The 19,166-nt window shown below is 39.0% G+C and overlaps 1 protein-coding gene across 3 annotated transcripts in view; it reads left to right on the forward strand.

Annotated features, from left to right (window-relative positions):
• The window catches only part of REV3L (REV3 like, DNA directed polymerase zeta catalytic subunit), a 151,755-nt gene extending 137,999 nt beyond the window's left edge, over positions 1-13,756 (forward strand). For all 3 annotated transcript variants that reach the window (XM_081034126.1, XM_081034124.1, XM_081034125.1), the window contains 5 exons: positions 3,260-3,397; positions 4,767-4,957; positions 5,581-5,827; positions 7,257-7,466; positions 12,260-13,756. In XM_081034126.1, coding sequence (XP_080890252.1) covers positions 3,260-3,397; positions 4,767-4,957; positions 5,581-5,827; positions 7,257-7,466; positions 12,260-12,400 — 927 coding nt within the window. In that variant the 3' untranslated portion in view covers positions 12,401-13,756. The remainder of the gene's footprint in view (positions 1-3,259; positions 3,398-4,766; positions 4,958-5,580; positions 5,828-7,256; positions 7,467-12,259) is intronic.
• Positions 13,757-19,166: the final 5,410 nt, after the last annotated feature.

Below are 19,166 nucleotides of genomic sequence, written 5' to 3' on the forward strand. Positions count from 1 at the left end.
CATTTTATTATGCTGACAGGTTTTTTTGGGTCAGAAATGTAGAAAGGTTGCAGCAGGGGTGGCATGTGTCTGCTCCATAATGTCTGTGTCCTCAGCTGAGAAAACTTAGAGGGGGAGGTGACCCACCTGGCAGCTAAGGGCTGAAATCACCTGCAGCTTGCTCACTCTCATGTCTGGGGGTTGATGCTAGTTGCTTGTTGGGACATCAGTTGGGACTGTCAGCTGGAACACCTACACATAGTCTTTCCCTGGGACTACTTGTTCTTCCTCACAGGATGATGGTTGAGTTCTAGGAATGACTATCCCAAAGAAAAACAGGATATGGAATTGGAAAAGGACAATGTGGGAATATGGAGTAGCAGGAGAGATGTCTGGAAAAATAAAGTTAAAACCAAATTGTAGAGTATCTTGAATTCCCAGGTAAAGTGTTTAAACTGCATTCAGGAAAGTTTATCAAACGAGCACGACTTGAGCAGAGCTCTTTGGAGCGGACTGGCCTCCTGATCTAGGAGATGGATTGGGAAGAGGAGAATCTCAAGGCAGGATGCCTTTTGTAACCTGTGTAGCCTGAACTAGTGAGATGAACTAATGAAAATAAAGGACAATTCAAGAGATACAACAAAGAAGGATGGGCAGGAGTTAGAGGTGGTTGGTTTAGGAGAGCTGGTATGGAAAGGATAAAGGAGGGAGAAAAGAATCAAAGATGACTCCCGACTGTTTATTGTGTACCTACTCCAAAGCAAGAATTATGCTAGAAGAGATTCAGAGAGGACTTGGATATGTATTTGCCCTGAGGAGGGAGCATTCTAATTGGGGAGAGAGGAGAGAAAAATGAGAAAACAAAGTAATAATGAGGGCTGTCCTAGAAGTATGTGTGTGGTGCTGTGGACGCTCAGCCCGTCTTGCAAAGTGAAGAGCTGCTATGCTTAGAAAATAACACCAGACAGGAAATTTTACCTGAACTAGGTCACATACCTCAACATAAAAAATAAAAACTGCAAAACTTCTCAAAGAAAACAAACATTTGTTAAGGTTTGTGATGCTTATGTTCATGATGACTATTGGTCTGTGTTGGTTTTCTTTTTTTTTTGGCCTTATATTGTCTTTGTCTGCTTTTGGGACCAAAAAAAAAAGGCCAGCCTCATAAAATGAGGTGGAAGTGTTCCCTCTTCTATTTTCTGAAAGAAAACGTGTGTAAGATCAGTACAATTATTTCTTTCTTAAATGGTTGATAGAATTGACCAGTGAAGCCATCGGGTCCCCTGAAATTTTATGGGGGGGGGGTTAATTACAAATTAAACATCTTTAATACATATTGAATTATTCAAGTTTTCTTCTTGTGTCAGTTTTGATAACTTGTGGTTGTCAAGGAATTTGTCCATTTCTCTTAAGTTGTCAAATTCATTGGTATGAATTATTTATACTTTATTGTGATCTTGATATCTGTACATTTTTACTGACATCCTTCTTTCCACTTTTTATATTAATTTTTCTCTTTTGATCATTCTAGCTAGAGGTTTATTCACTTAATTGAACCTTTTGAAGAACCATTTCATTAACTTCCCCTCTTTATTATTTCCTTATACGTACTTTGGGTTTAGTTTGCTTTTCTTATTCCTGACTTCTTAATTAAGAAGCTTGAATCATTGATTTCAAACAAATATATTTTTCAATAAAGGGTTTAAAGATAAAACATTCCCTCTAAATACTACTTTAGCTTCAAATGTTGATACCTTGTGTTTTCATTATTAATCATTTGCTTCAATAATGACCTAGATGTATTTAAAGTGTGTTAAGTGTGTTAAGTTCCAAATATTTAAGGATATTCCAGAAACCTTTTTGTAATTACTTGTAATTTTTGTAATTACTCCTAATTTAATTTCGTTATGGTCAAAGAACATACTCTGTATGACTTTAGTGCTTTTAAGTTTATTGAAATTTGTTATTTAGTCCAGCATATATGGTATGTCTTAGTGAATGTTCCCATGTGACCTCGAAAAGCCAAGTGTATTCTGATTATTGGGTGGAATGCTCTATAAATGTCAATTGATAATGTTGAAGCCTTCTATATTTTTACTGATTTTCTGTCAATTTCTAAGAGAGAGGTGCTAAAATCTCCAAGTATAATTATGGATATGCCTTTCTTTTCCTTTTAGTTCTGTCAGTTTCTAACATTTTGAAGTTTTCTTATTAGGTGCATACACATTTAGGATTATGTAACTTCTTGATGAATTGATACTTTTATCTTTGATAATATTCCTTGTCTTGAAATCTACTTTTCTGGTACAAATAATAGCTATAGCAGCATTGTTTTGATTAGCATTAGCATGTGTATCTTTTTCCATTTTTTTATTTTTAACCTTTCAATGTCTTATATTTAAAGTGGATTTCTAGTAGATAGCTTAGAGTTGAACCTCACTTTTTGATCAGATCTAATCTGATAATTTCTGCCTTTTAACTGGGATGTTTAGACTATTTATATTTAGTGTGATTATTGATAAAGCTTGGGTGGCAGAGGAAAATAACACAATTTGGTAACACAAAAAAGGGAGAGAGCACATACCCAATGATTAGGAATTCCACTTCAAAGAATTTTCCTGTGGATTAATCCATGCAAGGTTGTTCACTGAAACTATTTGTTATCGTAAAAGATTGTAAACATCCTAAATGATCCACAGTTGGTAACTGGTTACATAAATTATGATACCCTCCCGTAATGGACTACTCTCTCCAAGATAAATTATTAAATGAAGTAAACAAAGTGCAGAGTGATGTATGTGGTAAGCTGCCATTATGTGTTTAAGTACATGTATTTGCATAGAATATCTCTGGGAGTATACACAGGAAGTCAATAACAGAAGATGCCTCCAGGGAGGGGAAAATAGAGCTTGGGGGACCAGGACTTTTCATTGTATATTCTCTTATAACTTTTTAATTTTGCACATTGTGTAGGTGTTACTTAAAGTAATTCTTTAATTGTTTAAAAAGATGATTGATGACTTTCAGAGAGCAGTGTCAGTTGAGGAAGGAGCAAAATTGATAGTACAATAAAGGAGTGAGTTAATAAAGAAATAAAGACAGCTCATTTTGTATGCTTTCACTTCTAAGTTTTGTATCATGAATTTGTTGGGCCCTCAGCCACATTTAGAATTTTTCTATGATTGACATTTGGTTAAAGGGAGAAAAAGACATAAAAATAAGATATTCGTGGTAGGGAAAAAAATGGTTATTGAGAGGGATTTTGTTAATTTCATCACAGGTATATTTGCCCTGTGTTTTACAAACAAAAAAGAGGTATGTGGGTTACATGTATGAAACACTGGATCAAAAGGACCCAGTATTTGATGCAAAAGGAATAGAAACAGTCAGAAGAGATTCCTGCCCTGCTGTTTCTAAGGTAAGTTTTACCTGTCTTGTTTTCATCTTTAAGAAATAAGTGGCTAAAGACGCTGGTGAAAATCTTTAAGTATACATCTAGGTGGAGGAGCTATAGCCTATATGACTCTATATAATAGGAACTAAATGATCTTTGAGAATTTCATTTGTAATTAAACAACTTACATGATTTTAATCCTTAGTTTCTAACTTCTTCCCTTTTATCACAATTGCTAAAAGCAACACATGAACTTGGTAAGAATTTCCTGCCTATCATCTGGAGATATGATTTGCTATCGTCTGACAACACCCAAAAGCTAGGGAGCCAGGTAAAGAAGAGAAGCTAGAAACAGATATTTCATAAACAATATAATCCATCCTAAATTAACTGAAAGTTTGTTTACTTGGGTTATCAAATATAAGTTAGGAAAATTTCTGAACAGTGGTACTACAAATGACCTAAATTTCTCAACCATAGTAATTTTAACGTGAGCTCAACCACAGTATTTTATATATTTAATTTTTCTTTACTCAGGCCCAGAGTCCCCCGATAACAAATCAAAAATAAATGGTATAAATAGGAAACACTACATACTGAGTTTTATGAGATCTTTAAAAGCATAATAGATTATTATATCAATATGTCAGTATATTATGTCATATATGTTACATGAATTTGAGATGTTATTTAATAGTAGTTTCTGGAAAAGATAACCATCCAGTGTATTCTTTCTCTTTCTCTGAGGGCAGAATGGTACCTAGGCTAAATTAGCAAACTTTTTGTGTAAATATGTGTGGGTTCCAGTACTCAGAATAAGATACACAAGTTTCACCTACAACTAACTTAAATTCAGTCCACTCCATAAATCCACTGTATGTCAGTCACTTCCTAATAGAAATATTTCCAGCACAGATAATTCTGTCACAGTTAGTATACTCACACTATAAAAAGACTGATTTTGATTTTACTGCTTGGTGATATTTAAACTTTTCTCCACCTGAATCAGCCCTTTCTATTAGAGGGTAGGTAAATAAAAAACAAATCATGAAATCATGTCTGACTTACTATGCCTACAGTGCTTCTGCCTGTTTAAGAAAACTTAAATGTTTAACGTTGCTCATCACGTAGCAAATGTTTCATCTGCATGCCATTCTGATACCATTTTCTTCAAACTACATGATATTTTATTTGTTGAAATAGCAAGCTATATAAAGTCTCCAACATATTTTCCAATTTCTAATAATTTTTATTATCCAATCTTCATAAATTGCAGATTATTTAGGTAGATCAGCAAGTTACCCAGTAGTTACATAACTGAAAATATAACAATGATGATAATGCTAGGGGATATTTTATCTTTATGACCATATCCTTTTTTGTTTTTTTAAAGATACTTGAGCGTTCTCTAAAACTGTTATTTGAAACAAGAGACATAAGTTTAATTAAACAGTATGTTCAGCGACAATGTATGAAGCTTCTGGAAGGAAAGGCCAGCATACAAGATTTTATCTTTGCCAAGGAATACAGAGGAAGTTCCTCTTATAAACCTGGAGCTTGTGTGCCAGCCCTTGAACTTACAAGGTAACGATACGTACAGCTCTCAGTACCGAGCAAAGCTGGAGTCGGGGTTCTGAACAGACGCGTGGCCCCACGGCACAGGCACTGCCCGCATGGAGGCTCCCTGTACTTTGTGAGCTCTGAAGAGGAAAAAGGCACTTCTCTTCTGGGTTTGCTTTGGGTAACTAAATTCAGTGCGGTTGTAACCTGGTACAGAGCTCGACTGGTTTGTTTTTCTCACGTCAGAGTCACTCGGTCATCCTTAGTGTTGATCCACCCACAGACTCAGACAGTGCCTTTCTGGAATAAGGAATCAAAGCAGCTAAACGTTCTTACATTTCATTGTTAGACTTATGATTCTTAGTTCTCACTCTTAGGGGATGGAAAACACTTTTAGCTAGTTGATACCTGCCAACTCATATTGTTTTCCAGGTAGCAATGATTTACAGAGTAAGTCTTAAACACTTACAGCACATCCACTTGATGCCAACTAAGTGAAGCATATATAGTTCTCGAAAAAGCTGTAACTAACTTGAAGATACCCCATGTAGATTTCCCATGGTTTCATTATTGCTTCTCATTTAATTTTCTGGAAAGATGCCTTCCATGACAGTCTTTGAGTCTGTATTTTATTTGTATTTAAATAGGAAAATGCTCACTTATGACCGGCGCTCTGAGCCTCGAGTTGGGGAGCGAGTGCCTTATGTCATCATTTATGGGACCCCCGGAGTACCACTTATCCAGCTCGTACGGCGCCCTGTGGAAGTCCTGCAGGACCCGACACTGAGACTGAACGCCACGTACTATATCACCAAACAGATCCTTCCACCCCTGGCCAGAATTTTCTCACTTATTGGTATTGATGTCTTCCACTGGTATCACGAATTACCAAGGGTAAGCCTACTAAGTCGTACCTGTAGTATGACTTATAGGGAGAACTCACTTAAAATTTCCAGTAGAACTAAACTTTTTATTTACGTGCTGTAAGAGGCAAAGCACACACACTGTTATCCTCACCTGGCAAAGATGCCACACTCTTCTGGTTTCATAAAAGAAAGTTTTCTACAGACACCGTCCAAGTTTCTGTCAGATTGTTCAAATTATAGAATATTAAACCCCACAACTACATCAATGGTAAACACTTAACTACAAAATAACTCATGATAAAACAGCTAATAGAAAATAAATGGGGAGCAAAAATTCCTTCAAAACGGATGTTTAAGAAATGTGTAAGATGTAGTTTCTAGACATAGTCCTGGAGAAACCAGACTAAGGAAATATTGTTAAAAAACTAGCATTATACTATAAACCATGCAATGTGGAATCTTAGCGATTTGTTTACTCATTAGAAGGAATGATCTGTGATTCTGTAATAATCTGGGATACATGACTCTAGGAGAGTGGTAGTTTTTATCTACCGTTTAGAATTAGATCTGCTCGGTCATTTGCTGTTATCTCAGACTAGGAAAGGCTGATGGTATTCAGGCAAACTGATAAAAGTTGCTACTTAAGTTATTATTACTTTCTCAGTAAGAGGAAAAGAACAAGCAAGCAAGCTGCAGTTGAAGCTGTTCCTCAGACGGCCCCTGCTGGCAGCCCGCGTAGTGCTGGATCCTGGCTCTCTGCCAGAAAACTGTGACTTTTCCATTTCATCACTAGCAAGAAGGTTAAACCACTGGCATTTGTAAGAAGCTGACCTAATGACTTTTATGCAAAATGATTTATAAGACACCAGGAGAATATGCCAAGGGAGAATAATAATAGGATAATGTTATTTCCATGTAAAGAGAGTACCAGAAGATAGATCTCTGAAACCAGTATTAACTTCACATGAAGAATAGGTGACATATATCCAATTACATTTAAAACACTCCAGGTTTACTTTTGCTTGAATTTTGTACCCTACTGCCTAACGAGTTATTTTTAACCCTCCACTTGCCTTGTTTCCATGGCTCAAATGTGCAGCCTTAAACAGGATCCACTCTCAACCTGGATTTCTTCCACTGTCCCCTCTTATCCCCATTGCTCTGGATGATCTCAGACATTTATGTGTCTCAACCAGAAAACAGTAGCAGGAGACAGTTTTTTTTCAACAAAAAAAAAAACCACCAATATATCTGAGGATACTAAGATGTAAGCTCTGGGCAAGGAAGGACTTTGTTCATTTCTATAGCTCCATTCTCTAGAACAGTGCCTGACACATAGTAGTTGCTCAGTATATGTTGAATGAATGAAATAATGTCTTAGTAAAACTGTAATAACCATGAGAATAGCTCTGCTCTGAAGCTGGCTCAGACTTATTTCTGAATTGATGTTTTTATAGATCCAGAGAGCCACCAGTTCCTCTCGGAGTGAAGCTGAAGGGCGGAAAGGCACTATTTCACAGTATTTCACCACCTTGCACTGTCCTGTGTGTGACGACCTGACTCAGCACGGCGTCTGTAGTAAGTGTCGGAGCCAGCCTCAGCATGTGGCAGTCATCCTCAACCAGGAAATTCGAGAGATGGAACGGAAGCAGGAGCAACTTGGAAAGGTACGGCCTTGTTCGATACACCCACAGTTCCAGGCAATCAAATTCTTCAGGGAAATATTGTCAGCTCTGGCAGTGTACCGTGTTTCCCTGAAAATAAGACCTTGCTGGACCATCAGCTCTAATGCACCTTTTGGAGCAAAAATTAATATAGGAGCAAAAATTAATATAAGACACAGTCTTATATAATATAAGACCCAGTATTCTATTGTATTATAAGACTGAGAATAGAACGGAATGGAACGGAACACCAGGTCTTATACTAATTCTTGCTCTAAAAGACGCATTAGGGCTTATGTTCAGGGGATGTCATCCTGAAAAATCATGCTAGAGCTTATTTTCTGGTTAGGTCTTATTTTCAGGGAAACACGGTATGAGATACGACATTGGTGTAAAAAGTGGAGTAAAGATTCTGTCTTATAACTCACTTTTTGTTTTTATGGAATAGTATATGTTATGTTTATTAAAACCTAGAACTACAATATCTTAAAGTAGCATTAAAAAAGAAACAAAGAAAAGTACCAGTTGCTCTATCTACCATATCTGCTTACCATTCTCATAAAAATATGGTTCTCCTAGAGAATTGCTAGTATACTTGGTAGGTTTGCAATTCTAAGAGACCAGATAGAAAATTAATAATTAACATGATTGAGTCTTACTATATGACAGAGACTGTTCTAGACCCTCTTGCAGATGAGTAAACCAATACAAAGGGGTGAAGTAATTTGCCCCATGTTACACTGCTGTAAGTGGCTGAACTGAGATACCTACATAAAATGCACAGATGATTTTTCAAACGCAGGAATTCTAGCAGAAATAAACAACAGAAATGTCTTGAAATAAGTTGGAAAATTAAATTTAAATTATCAGAGCACATTTTTAAAAAATAAAGTAGTATATTATTACTTAAAAGAGTGATTTTATCATACCATCATATTTCAAGTTACATTTTTCATCTTTCAGACTGTACAGAGAACAGTTTTGGGATGGAGTTTGTTTTGTTTTAAAAGAGCTATGTGTATAAGGTTATTGAAATGTTTTAAAGCCAACCAAATAACTGAGAGGCAGTGTGATTTATTGAAAAATGAATCCTGCTGGTAGTAAGGACATCAGGAGTCTAGTCTGCACTTGATAACAGGTCACGTCCCTTGGCCTCAGTTTCATCAGAATGCAGAGGTGACCCTGTGCTCTCTTCTGCGTCCCATCAGGCTCTGACATTGTACAGCCTCACACATACCATCCCTCCCAGTGCCTCTGCTCACTCGGCCCCCAGTGTGTGGAGGCCAGGCTCTGCCGCTGCTCCTCAAAGTAAAGGAGCTTTGAGTCCACAGGACCTGTCCGCAGCCTCTTAGTAGAACTTAGCAGACACATACGTGAACAGGGAGAGAACCATCTCTAGGAGACTAGGCTTTTAAGAATTCAAATGATTATAGAAAGATGATTAAGGACTGGTAAGTATACACTATTTCACCCACACTACTCTTGCTAGTACAGTTTGTAGTGGCAGAAAAGTCTTAAGTTTTAGAGAATATAACCAGTCATCTTGAACACATTTAAACAGCGCTCAGTAAGGATGGTAAAATCTAAAAGGTACAAGTATTTTCATGCAACCACAGAAGCCTAGCTTGTTGAAAGAAGTTGACTTTTCCCTCTCCTCTTCCATCTCCTAAATAGTTCTTAAATACTCTCCCTTTTCTCCTTCCCTTCTGTTCCCATCCTAGTGCACTTCCTCTCCTCCCCTCACCTCTCTGGTAATAGTCACGCTCCTTAGATGCTTCCTAAATTCTCCATTCTGGCCCCTACCTGCTACCTCACCATTTCATCCCTTCTCCGTGTCACACCCTGCCCTCCACCCACACAGCACTGAGCTTTGTAGGTCTGTGAATGCACTCGATCTCTCTCTCCGGTCCTGACCCGTCACACCCTGTTCCCTCTGCCTGGAATGCTTTCCTCTGCCCCCACTGGTCATCATTGAGAGGAATCAGCTTAGACCCCCACACCAGATGGAGCCTTCCCTGCAGGGCCTCCATAACCTCTCCTACTTTACATGATTATGTGAGCGTCGGTCTTCCCCATTAGACAGCAGGTGGCCCCCATGAGGGCCACCCTGCCCCTGCTTGCAGCTGAGGCGGCTTTGCCTGGCAGAGTCCAGCCTGTGCTGGTGGCCTGTAAATATGTACTGAAATGAATGAAAAACTTCCGCTGAATGCAGTTAAAGCAGCAGTGTGTCACTGGAGTGAGTACCAACCAATTTTTAGCCACTTCGTACTAGTTTTGTGGTTCTAGTCAGTACAACCACTGAAGTCACTGGGCATTCCCAGCTTCTATTTTATAGGTTGCTGTCCCAATGGCAGCAATGAGCCCTCATAGAAAATTCCCTTGTTGGCTTCTATTACGAAGCACAGATGTAAGCAGGACCTCAGAGCTCCCCTGAAGTTAGAGGCTGAGAGCGGTCTTCCCAGACCTTCCTATCTTCTGCCCTCAGCAATATGCACTGCATAAGTCGGTGCCATCAATTTAACCAGAGCCCTCCTTCAGTGTTAGGTCTTATTTCGTACAAAAATGCAGCTTAAAAGAAGTGGTGCTGGCTATAAATAAGGATGGTTCATCATCTTTCAAGACATATTTTTAACTTTAAAGGTTTTTTTTGAAGAATTAAAATGTGTGTCTCTTGTACACGAAACAATCTGTAGGAATTTTCATAAAGCAGAAATTACAGGAGATGTAATGAGAAATGGTGAGAAACATTAGTAATAGATTTTGATATACCTCTCAGCCTTAAGACCAACCAAGTAGTCAGAAATAAGAACAGTTATGGAAGATCTAAACATTATAAGGTAGACCTTATAATTATATATCAAACTCTGTAAACCCAATATTAGAGAATATACCTTCTTTTCAAGTGTTTATGGGATGTTAAAAAATTGACCATGTCTTATTCGGTAAAGAAAACCTTAATAAATTTCAGAAAGTAGAAATATTACAAATATTGTATTATACAATTCTATAAAGATAGTAATAGTTATCAGCTCAGAAAACAGAATGATCCTTCACTTGAAAATCTTAACACTGCCTATTAAACAAACATTACCTCTAAGATCGTAGACATGGCAGATCTCAGAAAGATTCATCACCTCAAACACTTTTAATAGTGGATGTGAAAGAATGAAAATAAATGAATCAAGCATCTGACTGAAAACTTTTGAAAAAATAAGAAAGCCAGCCAAAGGATAGCAAAAAGAAAGAACAAAGATTAAAGCAGATATATTTTTTTGAATGTCTGCCTCCATATGAGCTAAAAACTAAGTGTCCAGGTTGTGGTGGTTAAATTTTTAAATGTAAGCAGAATTGAGCTATAGTGCTCAGGGTTTAAATCACCAGTAAAGGACCTTGAAACTAAACATTGAGTTAAATTTAGTGAGCCACGTAATTCCATCCTGCCTTATCTGTCAGACGGCACAGAGAGTGCATAAATACTTATCAGTTTGTCCTGGCACCTGCCGTACAGAGAACTGTAATACAGAAATTCTATAACTGGGAATAGATTTGAGTCTCTTGGCAGAGATCTAATTAGTGAAAGGCATCACAGAAGAACAGCATACTTAGTCTGCAGAGCACTCTGAAGCACACGTTTCTCAGCAGTCTGCTTATGGCAGTATCATAATATTGGCTCAGAAAAACATGCCCTTACATTCATTGGAAGATACTAACGCAAACGAAAAAATGTACCGCCCTGGGAGACGTCTTTAAAGCAGAAGCTCTTTGGAATGGGTCAGAGAAGAAACCAGAGCAGATTTGATTTCGCTCAGAAAACAATCTAGAGTAGTAGCTACTATTTGCTATTCCTTTTTTAAGTCTCTTGGATACACTGTCCAAGTAAAAACGTCTGCCTGTGTTTTCTTGCCCTCTGCGGTCCTCACTATTATCCTTTTTAATTTTTTGATGTTTCTCATGTTTTATAATCTTTTTTAAAACTATTTGTGACTTAAGATTTTACCGTATTGTTGAAAACCTGATCATTGTGTAAGAAGTAACGCTTCTCTTCTTTAAAAATTATTTTATGGTTTATTATTTTCCTTCAGATCAGATCTTACACATCAGAACCATCCGGGAGTCCTAAAAAGTACAAATTCTTAGGCTCTTGTGCCCAGATTCTGATTCATTGGTCTGGGATGGGGCTCAGGCATTGGTATATTTTTAAGCTTTATGTATAGCCAGGGTTGAGAACCACTGGTCGAGACTACCAGTTTCAAAATCACATTCTTTGATTTTTTTTTACTGACATTTTCTCTTCTGAAATAAGAAAATGAATAACTATGATTGTCATATAAAAAGATAAATCTGAGTAACTGAAAAAAGTGTTTATAGCTCATTTAAGAGACAGTCTTTCAAAGGCAATTGTGTAGCTTATTATGTGGATCTTAATATAATAGGATTCTATTAAGTTGGTGCAAAAGTAATTGTGATTTAAAAGGTTAATAGTTGCAAAAATCGCAATTACTTTTGCACCAACCTAATACTATAAATACTACAAATGAAAGTTGACCTCGACAATTGAATTAATCCTTACAGAATTTTGTGCTCTGTTTTGTGGATATTTCTAATATCCTTTAGAAATGTCTCCACATAGGGTAGCCTAGGCCTTAAAGAGATAAGTAATGAAACTTCTATAATATATTATGTGTCATATGTCTACCAGTAATCTGCGCTGGGTCAGAAAGGAGGGATTATAAAAGTTTGATGTTTACACATACACATAGAAATATTCCTATTATGTATTATTTTTCTACTTTCAGATATGCAAGAACTGTACAGGTTGCTTTGATCGTCATATTCCATGTGTTTCTCTGAACTGCCCAGTACTTTTCAAACTCTCCCGAGTAAATAGAGAATTATCCAAGGCACCATATCTCCGGCAATTACTAGACCAGTTTTAAATTCTCAATATCACAGAATTCCAGGTGCTATTTTTTTTCAGTGTTTACCACTAAACTGTCGTGCATGGTGCTTTTTCAACTTTCATCGAGTCAAGTATGTTCATTGCCCGTCTATCATCTGAAGACTATGAGGACTTTTATGCTATAACTGAATTAAAATTGTACTTGTTGATCTCGGAATAGCTCACTTCTGACAATGTACAAATGCCTCATTCTTTCACCTTTTTAACATTGTTTTATAATGCCGGTGTTGAATTTGCTCCAGTATGTGTAACATCTTGTAAATCCATTTGAGTAGATCATATTTACTTCCCTGTGGAAGGAGCACTGAAAACCTTTTAAAAAAAACCATTCGTGTGTTTTCCTTGAACTGTCTGTATCAGGACGTGTTACTTAGAGATATCCATTCACTTTATAATTTTGACTGCGAAATATTTTGTAAATACACTTTTTTACTTTTCAAACAACTGAGTAAAATGTGCAATGGATTTTATACAAATGATTTTCAAGTTGTTTGGTATATTTCCTCTAGGTTTTGCTTGACTCAGAGTAGAGTTGTTATTCTGATCAAACTGTGCAAACAATAGTACCATGTGTAGCATTTTGAAACATTATTTTCTAAAACCGCTGTCTTGCTTTAGCTATTAATGGGGCATTGTGAGGAACTGTGCAAAGACATTTTTGTTACAAACCTGTGGGCCTGTTGCAATACTTTAAAAATAAAAAGTTTTATTCCATTTTTGCTTGTTTTGTATAGACATTTCTATTGCTTCTAAATATGCTTAAATATTTTCTTTCCTTATTTACTGTACAGTTAATCTTATTTGCCATCATGTTGAACACAAAATGTGTATTTAGAATATTTGTATAACTGTATAAAATGAAAAAGAAATTATGTGGTCAGTGCATTGTTTTCTAAACTGGAAATCATTTTGTTTTAAAAGTTAATAATGGAAACCATATTAAAATTGAATAAAATATGAAATATGGCAGTGTTATTTTATTTTGCTATAACTGGTATTATCTTCATCTGTTTTATAAGCCTACGTTGGTTACATATTACTCTATCCTTTTCTGAATTTTCATGAAGTAAATTCAACTCATTGTTATATCCTAACTTGTGTTACTGATCTCTTACCTAAACTTTAGGACTAAAAAATTAAGGCAGCAAAAGTAGTCTAGGAAAAATTTAGCTCTCTTTTTTTTCAGAGTTCTAAGAATTGAGTTGTTAGTAGATCTTCCGTGTTCATTCTCATTTAGATAGAATTAATCTTCAAACCAGGACTTTCTAGCGGGAAAGCGAAAAAACTTAAAATGCCAATTTAAAAAATATAATAAAGATACAAGTCATGTCTCTGCACCTGTCTCTCCTAAGTCCCACAGACATATCCTAAATCCCCATTTCTGGGGATCTTTTTTTGTTTGGAAGACGGGAGCTAGTCCTCAAAATTAGGGTTTTCTTACCCTTGCCAAGGTGGCCATGGATGACGTTTCCATCACTCTCCTAAGTTCTGAGCTATCAGGACTTCCACTTAATTTTCATCATAGTAACTGGACACAGTTTTATCAACAAAATAACCATTCTTCTTTATAATTGGGCGCAACTAAACTAACAAATGGTTATTGAACACAAGTGACCCAAACTAGCTGCTTTAGGTGCACAGCATGTCTCTGCTTCCCTTTTCTGCAGGGAAGTGCCTTCGTCGGAACAGTCCTCGAAGGCTGGAACCTAACTGCCTTCAATGAGTGTCATTTGCTTTTCCAGTGAGTGTCACTTATGAGGGTACTGAAACTTGGACCTATTTTACCAAAACAATATTTTGTAAGTAGCTTTCAGTATACTTCCATAATTATTTTTCCTCCCTTTTAAATTAGCTATTAATAAAGTATTGCCTTTTCACCCAGAGCACAAAAATTAACAAACTCCATTTTCTGAATAATGCTGAAGAACAGTTTCATTAAACATTCCCTTTAGCTTGTTAAAACATCATTTTCTCTCATTCTGCACACTTCCCATCAGTGCCTTTCCCTAGATGTGAAACATTAACAAAAGCTACTTATAATTCTACCTCTCCATCTCATCCCACAGAGATCCCAGTAAACAGTGAGAAACAAATGCTGGCCATGTAATACTCAATTCTGTATGAAATTCAATGTACTAATAGCATCTGTGGGAAAGGCCAATATATGGGGAAAAGCAGATAAAAATCTGAATGGAGCAGATAAAAAGAATTCCTGTAGTCCTGCGAAGACTAGAGCAGGCCACCCAGAGCGTTTTCAGCCCTGCCAATTGATACCCATAGCCAATTGATACCCAATTGATACAATTCAGCCCATAGCCTCGTTAGTCTTGGGTGAGACGGTCCCTGCCATCAAGCACCTTGCCTTGATGACCTAAACTTCCCTTCCAGAGCTGTATTTTACACTAATGAAGTCTCGTAGCTGTGTAGTCTTGAGCTTTCTATCTAGTCTGCTGTTCACTTTCATAATAGCTGAACCTTTAGGGCCTAGCAAATAAAGTTTTAATTTGATACCAATTTCAGAATAGGGTTTCTCAAAATACTCACATATTTGATTTTATAAAGCAATTTGATTTTATAAAGTAAAAATAAGCCTGGCTCTAAACGACATTGTTAGAGCTATGCCATGAACCGAGGGAAAAGAGGAAGGCAGTAGAGCCCAAGTAGCTATTTTTAGGCTGGATATGGCCTCTCAGCGAGACCACCTCTTGCAGGGCAGTCTGCCAAGCGTACTCACGGTTACCCCATAATAGCTTCTGTCTTTCCTCTGATGTAATGAGACTTGTTACCTTTAACCATTTTGGGTTTTATAAAAGTGAGTAAAATCTGGTACCGTTAATGCTCCAGAGTTCTGCTTAATGAATAGTTCTAAATAGGAAAATAATTGTGGATTGTTTCTAGCATTTGGGGTCCGAGAGGAAGTCAAGACACAGCTTAAACCCACTGTGTCTGTCTCATCGCCCCACCCTCACCCAAAGCTATTTAGTCTCTTTGGCCAAGCCCCCAAGAGTGGCATACAATGCGAAATATTTTGTAGAGGAAACTTTTGATTTATAAATCAGGTTCTGTGTATATTTGGGGAGAAGAGAGTATGACCAGGAAGGCAGATGAAGGCATTCCTAAATCAAAATACCATCTTACTGCCTGTGAGTCTTTACCCGACTTGCTACTGATGCCACCACAGGCGCCTTTCCTTAGAGGGAAGGGCAAGGAGATTTCAAGGACATACTAATGGGATAAGAATAAGGAAACCCTGTGCCCTGGGCTTTCTCATGATCATTGGTGAGAATGCGACCTTTTGGAAAAGCAACTAATTTGGTCATAAATAGTAAGTTTAAAAATGTTCTTTGAAAACAGAATACCGCCTGCCCTGATCATCTGATAGAGGTTTTAAGAATGCAAATATGGGTGAGTGCAAAATAGTTAACGCAAATGTAACATATTAGTAATGCAGTAAATATTTGCTGAGCATCTAAGATGGGCCCTGCGTTTTGCTCCTCTAGGAATACCAAAATAATCCCCTGTCCTCAAGTATGTCACAGTCTATTGGAAGAGACAGATACGTAAATTGACATTGGCTTCAAGATGATGATGATGTTTTTGCCTCCCCCCCCCCGCCCCCGTTGAAGGAACGCAAAAATAAGAGAGAAGGCCAAAACTGCTCATTGTTAGAGAACTCCATAAAGACTTAGGAGCAAAAGATCCAGGTGGGAACTGATGGCCTAAAAGGAGTAGTTAGCCTCCCAGGCCGGCTTGACTCTGCATGTACAGGTGAATACCCTGTCCCCGCCTCACACAGTTGATTTAGGTTTATTCTACAGAGAAGAGCACCACAGAAGCACTGAACTTGGAGAGCCCGGGCACTGAGGGCAGGATGAGCTACGCCACTCAGACAGAATAAGGGGAAATTGCATCCTGAAGAGTAGTGCGAACCCCTGCCCCACGCCCCGCAGGCACACACGCCAGGAGCCACGCCTGCGATCCCATAACATTGTGTTCTTTGACGCAACATTATAGTTGATTCTTTGTGCCATTCAATACCAATCTTCCCCATCAAATTCTATAGATGAAATCAGAGGTCACGTCTGATGTATTCCCCAACATCTCCCAGCATCAGCAGGATGCCTGGCTTGTGGTGGTCACTCGTGTTACCGATTAAAAAAAGAATGACGGAATAAATTACAGGGTGTAGCAACCAGTGTTGTCCCTGGAGCCACAGCAGTTCTGTGGACAGGTGGGGACTGAAGCCAGGTTACAGTGGACCAAGTGAATGAGAGGGTTAAATGACCTACCTTCGTCGAGGTCAGTTTACATGTGGGGACCTTCAGTACAGAGGTAACACAGCTTAGTGAAAAGGACTCAGGCTTTGGAGTCCTCAATTTGAACAAACCTCAATTTGAACTCTAGCTCTCTTTTTTTTTTTTTTTTTGCTTGGGGAGAGGGAGGGCTGTAGGTCTTAAGGAAGAAAAAAGCATCTAAGCCCATAGGCTCATCTATAAAAGAGGACTAATACCACCTACCTCCTCAGGTTGTTGAGGGTTCAAGGACATGATGAAAGACACTAGCATAGTGTTGTGTGTGCAGAAAGAGCTACTATTATAAAGAAGCTGTTTGCGGGCTGATGTATTTTTATAGCCTCTTCTACTGAAAACAGCACAGTTCCTGATTTTGGGCCCCTCTAAGAGCCGGAACCTAATACATAAAGTGAGATACCTGGCACCTTGGTAGGTCAAAATAGTTAAAAGGAGGGTTAAAGAGTTTAATAGTTTGTTGTTGTTTTTTCAAATATGCTTTGTATGTACCGTGTTTCCCCGAAAATACGACCTAACCAGATAACGGATCTTTTGGAGCATAAATTAATGTAAGACCAGTCTTATTTTACTATAAGATCGGGTCATATATTAATTTTTGCTCCAAAAGATGCATTAGAGCTAATTGTCCAGCTAGGTCTTATTTTCGGGGAAACATGGTACTAATAACAATAATCCATATTTAAAAATAAGTAGGTTCCAGTTCAAGATGCTGACAAGAGCCTCCTGAACTCACCTATTCCCATGGAGCACCGAGTCTACAGCTACATCCAGAGCAATTATCTCTGAAGGAAACCCAGCAACAAGCTGAGTGAGTCCTATACACCGGGCAAGGGAAATAACCCACCGCGGAGAGGGTAGGAGAGGCTGACACAGTCTCGCCATGAACCCCACCCCCAGCGCAGTGACAAACAACTGGGAGGGAATTCACCACTCCCAGTTTCCCCCTGAGGAGCGAAGGACCTAGACTCCACATCTGGCACCCCATATTTCAAGAAGTGCACCTGAGAGAGGAGCCCCCCCCTGCCTTTATCTCCCCCACCACCACCGCAAACACCTAGCTTTGAAAGCCAGCTGGGTTTGTATCCACAAGACCCACAAGGTGAACATACTTTTTACAGGGCTCTGTGCTCTCACCATGGGGAAGCCCCTGGGGCCCATGAGGCAGCAAAACAAAACCAGGCCTGTGGGGAATACGATCAAAATGGCGGCGTGAGGTGAGCCTCTGTAACGCTCTCCTGGAATTTACAACGAATCGGACAACAATAACTCCACAAAGGACTCCCTGCACAGCAGACAGGCAAGACGAAGAGGCCGACTACTGAATTCACCTCCAGGTGGGCGAATCGCGCGAGCGGGGGAGGACGGAGAGGAGAAGTGCGGAGACGGAGCCTCGCGGGCGCAGGACGCAGACCTAGCTCAGTGCTCGGAGCCCGCTGCTCCCGGATCTTCCGCAGCTGCGGGAGAGGGAAGGACTCGGACTGCTAGGGCTCTGCTTACGGCTCACAGGGCTGAGGGGGCAGCATACAAAACGGCTGAACCCAACGCTCGCTCACAGCAGATCTCGGAGCAAAGACTGAGGATAGAGGGCTGACATCGGTGGTTTAAGCCCTCACTGCCAAGCGGAGAACGGAAGCCTTAGGCACGGAGACTAGCCGCCCCCTCCCTACCCTCCCAGAGCTCGCCCCACCCCCACCTGCCCGGTGCTAGAAGCGATAAAGTAGCAGTGTCAGATCAAAGGACAGAATATTTGCTGGTCTGAGAACTGTGGACCGCAGACACAGATTTGCAGCTCAACTGGTTCCGGCAAAGGGGAGGGAGCTGTGGAAGCAGGACTGGCTGTGGTGGTGGTCGCCACCATTGCTCTGGGCCACCTCTCACAACTCACCCCGCCCCTGGCCCCACCTATCTGGGCGGATCCCTGCAGGAGTAAACAGAACTGCTGAAACATATGGGCTCTGAATCTGGTGCAGAAAGAGCTTTGGAACTCCAAAAGCTCTTCGCATACCTATCAACCTGTTGCAGAAGCCACTCCTGTAGATGTCTAGGAAGAGAAATAGTAAATCAGTGATTGCCATGAATAACCAAGGCAACAAGATAGCTCAGAAAGAAAGTGAAAAGTCTCCAGAAAAGGAACTTAGAGATATGGACCTTTGTGATTTAAATGACAGAGAATTCAAGATTGCAATTCTGAAAAAACTGAACGAGACGCAAGAAAACACAGAAAGGCAGTTTAATGAACTCAGAAACACAATCAAAGAACACCATGAGCATTTTACAAAACAGATTGAAATTTTGAAAAAGAACCAAATAGAATTTCTGGAGATTAAGAACTCAATAGAAGAAATTAACAATAAAATATCCAGCTTAGGTAGTAGAGTTGACCAGATGGAGGAAAGAATCAGTGACATCGAAGATAGGAACCTGGAATTTACA

The sequence above is a fragment of the Rhinolophus hipposideros genome (assembly GCF_964194185.1).
Source record: "Rhinolophus hipposideros genome assembly, chromosome: 3".
Taxonomy (NCBI): domain Eukaryota; kingdom Metazoa; phylum Chordata; class Mammalia; order Chiroptera; family Rhinolophidae; genus Rhinolophus; species Rhinolophus hipposideros.